At 33.4% G+C, this 7256-nt stretch overlaps 1 protein-coding gene across 2 annotated transcripts; it reads left to right on the top strand.

The window, feature by feature from the left end:
* On the top strand, positions 1–6713 carry LOC128159212 (uncharacterized). 2 transcript variants are annotated; one of them, XM_052822274.1, is made up of 2 exons: positions 1–163; positions 5610–6713. In XM_052822274.1, the coding sequence occupies exons 1-2, from the start codon at positions 123–125 to the stop codon at positions 6628–6630; spliced, it is 1062 nt and encodes a 353-aa protein (XP_052678234.1). In that variant the 5' UTR covers positions 1–122; the 3' UTR covers positions 6631–6713. The 2 variants fall into 2 exon arrangements, with proteins under 2 accessions (XP_052678234.1, XP_052678235.1); XM_052822275.1 differs by lacking the exon at positions 1–163 and adding an exon at positions 2261–2460.
* The last annotated feature ends 543 nt before the right edge of the window (positions 6714–7256 follow it).

Genomic DNA, 7256 nt, shown 5'->3' with positions numbered 1-7256 from the left:
GACCATTATGAACAAAGCCCTCACGAACGACTCGGGTCCTTTTAACCAGATCAAGGTGGTGTTTGCTTTGGCTCCCACTGAATTCCCGTTTACCATATACACCATCAGCCTGTACAACGTCAATGATACGTCTCCAGTGTCTGCCGTCAACGTCACAAAAGATGTAAGAGTCAGTAACCAACGTACGCTTCCATCAATTTGAAAAAAAAATGAATACCTTTACGTTTACAACTAAAACGGGAATGAAGGTCAAGTTTAAAAACCTGTATTTTTTTAAAACATTCCGTAAAACTGATTAACATTAACATTATTTATTTTTATGCTATTCATCGATGATATTTTTTTATACATGTAACGGATAAGGAGCGTGAACTTAGATAAAATAAGTTCACTTGATGCAATATTGTTGATCTGACTAGGACTAATTAATATAAAACATTAAACATGGTTGTGTGTATATATTGCCATTAATTTGATAATAAAAAAAAATCAGGCAATAAGTGGAGGTCTTTTAACAGTCAATATATTAATTACCAGACATTGAATGTAAGTTATAAAATGTTACCAAATAACCTCCCCCAGGTAAAACAAAGATGTTTACATTATCTACATGTACCAAATATACCAACAACAAAATATTGTTGAACAAAATCAGCATTTCACACATCAACAGCAATACACATATATAATACAATGCAAAATGAATCCCTTACTGTCCCTTACTACAAAGATCTTGAGGGGGAAGGAGGATGGGTTGGTTGTGTTATTTACGAACTTGTTGACAGTTGAAAGTTAAAATGACGTAATCATCGACTAAATGCCGCAGTCTGATTGGCTGTTGTTGACAATTGAAGACGATCAGCTAGATATTAAAAAAAATACCCAAGAATAAGAATAACTGCTATATTTTGACTAGATTATTATGTTTTGGAACTGGCATAAATTTAAATCACAATTGACATCATTTACAATAATGCTTTATTATGTAATATTGTTGATCTAGCTGGGACTGATACAAACATTTAACTTCCTAGTGTGTATATACTGGCAATTATTTTTTTATGGCAAGAAAACGGCAATGACACTTTTCCAGTCCCTGTCGTCAACGTCACTAATGATGTCAGTAACCAACATGCACTGTAGCAACCTCTAATGATACAACGTCCACAAACGATATAATGTTTCTTTTTTTAACGTTGAAAACTGAGACCAAAAGTCGTGAAATGTATACCCGGATTTCATTTTTCAACATTGATTTGGGATATGGGGGGGGGGGGGGGGGGCTTTTCTAACGTTAAAACTGCGACCAAACGTCATTTTTCAACAGAATATTTTTCAAACTTCTAATGACATCGACACGTTGAAAACTGACCCTGTTGAAAATTGACTCCGACTTCAGAGTTTTGAACTGTCTTTGCTCAGAAGTGTAACTTGCTCTTCACAGTTTAATTGTACATGTGTGTACTTAAAAGTTTCGGTTTCAAAACTTTAACTCTTTCATACTATCCGCTATATTTGCCGTCTTGGGTAATTTGACATTTCAAAGGTTGATTTTTCTGACTTCAATCATTTAATATTTCATTTGACTGAAAACGTGGTATGTAGCAACCTCTATTATTATACTTTCATGTTAAATACTGAAATCTGATTAGTTTAGACGCAGTTGATAATTTGTTCTATTACCCTCAGCGTTAGCAACACACTTGGCAACGGGTAACACAACGAATTGTAACATGCGCGTAAATTATGCGCGTACAGTTCGCCGTAGAATTCACGTCATTTCTATACAAAAGCAGTAAAAATTTCTCTAAAATTAAGGCATTCAGTATAATAAAATAAATAGTGCCTATTTGGGAGGATAACAGTTGAAATTGACACCCCTCGAAAACCATTGTCAACCTCCGCTTCGCGTCGGTTGACAATGGTTCTATCGGGGTGTCAATTTCAACTGTTACCCTCCAAAACAGGCACTATTTATATAATGATACACCGTCCACTAACGACATAATGTTGCATTAGTGGACAGAATGTTGACCACTAATGATATAATTTTATCAAACCCGGGTCAATTTTCAACCATGGTTAACATTTTTTGTTACACCGACATAATCACCATTGTTGAAGTAGTTGTAATTCAACCAACATTAATTCATATTCTTTGTTGTTCTAATGTATAATTAACAAACCAAAATATTCAACTTAACAACAAATTAGTGATTCAATTGTGCTACAGACCATAAAGCAAATAGTCTTGTGTTGTCTATGGTTTAATTTTAAAATTCTTCAGAAATATTTTTTTTACAAGCTAACCACTTTGAGTTTAATATACCCGGTAATCATTTTTGGTACAAGTTAACTATATCTGGTCAATCACTCACTTCCTGTCAGCCTTACTGACCAGTCCGGTCTCACTTAGTCAATCGTCTTCAATCTTGTTAGATGCGTGCCTCAAACCACTAAGTAAGTCTTTTTTATTGAAGTAATTGCTCAATTTTTTTAGTATTAAATTGTATTTTTGAAGTATAGTTACAGATGGAAATTTATTTTACAGATAAAACATTCTTAAAAGTATGGCACACCATACTGGTCGTAAAAGTAATTTACAGTCTAAAGTTATTAAGTAACATTCTACATTTTCCTATTTAGTAATTTGTTATTTCTATTTGTTGTAGTTTTTTACCAATATTATTCATGACGGCAACGTTTCCACACAAAATAAAATATGAAACCCGTGTGACTTTTGTTTGCGTTGTGCAAGGTTAGCTATCTGCCTGCACCAGGCAGAATAAGTCTTATGAATTGGACCTTTTTTATGTTAATAAAATCCCGCTAAAAGTTTATCAATAATTTTTTAATATCGTAAAATTGCTTTTCTTCAAACTTTCTTCAACTAAAAATATTTAGAACAACTCCTTTTTGATTAATGATAATCAATTTGGATCTTCAAGTAAACAGACGAAGTCATAAATTGTATTTATTTTGTCTGTATACGACTATTTCAGTTCAAGTAAAAAGACAAAATATCAGGGGCAATGTCAGAATGGTGTATTTTACAATAAAGGACTATATAAATGTAAATGATCAAATAACTGCCCCCCCCCCCCCCCCCCCCCCCCAATTTTAACCAATTCTTATGCAGTATCGTATGAAAATCAAATTTTTATTCAACGTTATACAGAGGTTGTCTAACATATTAGACTCAACATTAGTCACCATTGTCCATGACCTCTCCATCTATGACGTCACTTAAGTATTTTTTTTTCCTAATGTAAATATCGTAATTTTTCCTTGATACTTTGCTTTTGTAAGTATATAGCTCAGGTATACTCAAGTACGATTTAAAATTTCTAATATATATATATATATATATATATATATATATATATATATATATATATATATATATATATATATATATATATATATATATATATATATATATATATATATATAATTTAATATTAAATTATATCATATCATATCATTAAAGGTTGCAAATCCATCCACTAATGCAATTGAAAATGTGTGCAAATGTGTATCATTAGTGGTCAAGGTAGTCCTTATTTCTCATTTTTTTCTAATAATTTTTCTAATGATATAAATCTAAAATTATATCATTAGCGGACGGTTAGGTTGTTCGTTAATGATAAAATTATATCATTAGTGGTCAACATCCTGACCACTAATGCAACATTATATCATTAGTGGACGTTGTTTCATTAGAGGTTGCTACAAAGCTCTATTATTCAAGAGTCCCAACAAACTGTCATTTAGGTTTTCCAATCCTCAGTCTTGAGGTATTTTTTTATCCTAAAAATTTTTTCAAACATTCCCTCTTTATAGAACTTTGTTTAAGGTATCCGATCCATATTAGGACCAAATTTTTCCAACCTTGAATATCCATCATGTATTTAATACTTTGATATTTATTTAAAGCATTTAAAAAAGATTTACCGAGAAAAATTTTTAAAAATATTATTAACTGAGCAGTAATTAATTAATGAAGATTGCATTAAGGTCTATGGAGACAAGCATATTTTTTAAGATATAAAAAGTAATTACTAGAAATGTCAAAAAATGCTTAGGTGGAAAGATATATTTTATCATTTGGAATACTAAAACTATTGAAAATAAATTTTATATCGTGTACATTTTTTTAGAATTAGTTTTTATAAAATAAAAGCAAAGGGGGACAACTCTTCAAAAAAGGAAAAGCTCATTAATTCGGACAAATTCCACACTTACATATTGATACTTAAATAGGAAAATTATGTCCAAGTATACTGAGTATTAAGCCCATACATACCTGCTATGCACCCAGATTCATTGAATCTGAGGCTCTTATAGATCGGATACCTTAATAGGTAACAGGACCTTATATTATAGCCCAAGCAAAGGTCTTAATATTCTTAATAGAAAGCGAACATTTTTAAACATTTCCCCTTTATAGAACTTTGTTTATAAGTTAGTAGGACCTTATATTATAGCCCAAGAAAAGGCCCGCCTTAATATTCTAAATAGCAGAAGAAAAGTAATATAAACATTCCCTTTTACAGAACTTTATTTATTAGGTAGTAGGACCTTATATTATAGCCCAAGAAAAGGTCTGCCCAAATAACCTTAGTAGAAAACGAAAAGTTTTATTCATCCCCCCCCCCCCTTTATAGAACTTTGTTTTTTGGGAGGAATTCCATCCTCCAGCCGATCGTATGTACATTCCAGTTCCCCATTTACACGAGCCCCTTACTAGAGAAACACCATGTAAATCACGCCCGGATTCCCGCTGCGTCTCACCATCCATCAGAATACGACATTTTTGACATCTTCATATTATATCAGTATATTTGATGATGATACATGTGATGATTTTTTTGAAATATTAAAATAAACCAACACCAGCTATGATGTTTCTTAAAGTTGTGTAATGTATATTAACATTTATATAGTCAGCAACCTAGGATGTTCATAATTGTGTTTTTTTTTAAGGATCATTGTCATCTTTTTACCTTATGCCAAAATAAAACACAATGAAAACGAATTATATTGGACCGCATCTTTTTGAAATATTGCAAGTTTTAGAGACGAGTGAGTTTTAGACGCGTTGTCTTTGATATTATTAAAACTCTTTCACCGAGAGCTACAGACTTGTAGGTAGTCAGATCAAAGCTACACAAACGGTTTATTGCTAATCAAAGCAACCACATGATAGTGTTAAACACGCCCCTCTCAGGTCATGTTCCTATGATGGAACCATTGAGCCATACAAACTAAAACTGATTGGTTGTTTCATCACAACACAGATAGAGACACAGGAAAACTTAAATGTTGAGAAAAAGAATGCACACCTCTTATCATTAAACAAGAAAGTTCGTTCTATATATTACATACTAGCCCCAGTACATCCGAAGTTTGTGAGTCTTCATGACTTTGCCATAATGTACAACTGTTACAGAACAATTTTGCTGTTATGAATTTACATGTTCATCTTAAACTTTATTTCATATAAAAGCATTGTTCACAGATATGTTTACGATTCCGTCGTATTCATCACATACGTTATATAACAGTTTACAATTTTTTCTAATATGTTTATCTTTTTATCATTATAGGAGTATGATGCAGATAAGTACCAAGTGGAAGCAAGTGATTGTGGCCTTTGTAATTGTGAGTATCATCATTGGCTTACTCAGTTCGTATCGGCTCCAAACGGATGTTTCTGTTATGAGAGAACCAAAACAAGGAGAAAGCAGAAAAACTTCATCATTGGAGAACATCACTTGCCGTTTAGATCCCATCGTAGTCAGACCTGAAAGCATTACCCTAAAGATGCCACCGGAGCTTGAAGAAGTGGTTCCACTATGGCCAAATACAAGAGCAGATAAATGTATTGGAAATATCAAAGCAAAACCAATGAGAAAACTTTCATCAAACAAATACCACAATCTTTACAACTGTGTTGAAAGAAACAAAGTAATGCGATCTATGAGAGACAACTCTTTGAAAACGCTGGATCGCTCAATAACCCATGCATATTTTAAAGACCTGAAAAAGAAACAGGGGGTTACCATCATCGAAATTGGAGGTTACCTGGGTGTGTTGCTACCAAAGCTGGTGGAAACAACTGGAACGAAACAGTATGTCGCTCTAGAGCCCGTTCCTAGCTTCTATCAACAGTTATCCAAAAGGATCGAAGACCTTTCACTCCAATCAAGAGTTACTACCTACAATTTCGGTCTAGCTAAATCTAAGAAGGAACTCCAAATAAGTCTACGCAAAGAGGCAACTTCTCTGCTGAAAGACGACAAAAGAGAAGGGGTTCAAACGGAAACTATCAAGATATTCAATGTGGTAGACTTCTTCGTACAGATTGGTTTAGGGTGTAATTCATTGAACCTACTGACTATTAATTGTGAAGGATGCGAATTTGACGTCATAGAAATACTGACGTCAACATCGCTGATTGATAACATTGACTTCGTACAGTTTCAGCCCCATTTAATTGTGTTCGATGACGATCAAAAATATATCTGTATGTACTGTCGTATAAGGGAACTCCTTGCCAGGACACACGAAATAGCTTACGATTATCCGCACGTCTGGGAAACATGGAAGAGAAAAGGACTTTCATAAATATGTGCGTTTATTGTTCATTTCTTTTTAGTTTTTAATTTATATACGTTATTGGCATGTACAATTAAACCGTGTAAAGAATATTGGCAATGCAGTTTGTTTACAAATACGAGGTATTTTATACAGATTAAGAATATCCATTTTCAGTTTAAAGGGGTGGTGTATTAATTTCTAAAAGGATGTACAACCGGAGACAAATCGTCCTAGTAACAAGGGAAATGATGATTGCATCTTGGAAGCAAGTTGAAAGTGGGGTTAGACTTATCAAAACGCTTGACAAGCAAGGGGAGCTTATGCTATACCCCCTTGACAGGCTTGAATGTTGAGTCTCAACAATAGGTTTTCGGATGCTGGAGGAGGTTAAGGTTTTTTGAGCTGGTTAAAGTTTTTGGAGCAGGTGCCCTCTAATGATTATATCTTGGTTATTTCTATTCCTTACTTCACCAAACTTGCATGGATGATGCTTCTTATGACACCAATACACCTGACTGGCCTTATTGCTGAATTTGAGCCATAGGTGTCGGATGCTCGAGGAGGTTATTTTTTAAGAGCTTGTGAAATTGATTTGGGCAGGTGATCTCTGATGGTTACGTTGTATATCTTAGTTAATACTGGTCCATACTTTA

This window comes from Crassostrea angulata, chromosome 8, assembly GCF_025612915.1.
Source record: "Crassostrea angulata isolate pt1a10 chromosome 8, ASM2561291v2, whole genome shotgun sequence".
Classification (NCBI taxonomy): domain Eukaryota; kingdom Metazoa; phylum Mollusca; class Bivalvia; order Ostreida; family Ostreidae; genus Magallana; species Magallana angulata.
Note: the sequence above shows the minus strand (reverse complement) of the source record. Positions and strands in the feature narration are given on the sequence as shown.

Excerpts from the sequence above, each read along its gene's own strand:
- LOC128159212 (XM_052822274.1), top strand. The coding sequence starts at position 123 with ATGATACGTCTCCAGTGTCTGCCGTCAACGTCACAAAAGAT. Across the intron at positions 164-5,609 it reads CCGTCAACGTCACAAAAGAT|GAGTATGATGCAGATAAGTA; the intron begins GTAAGAGTCAGT and ends TTATCATTATAG.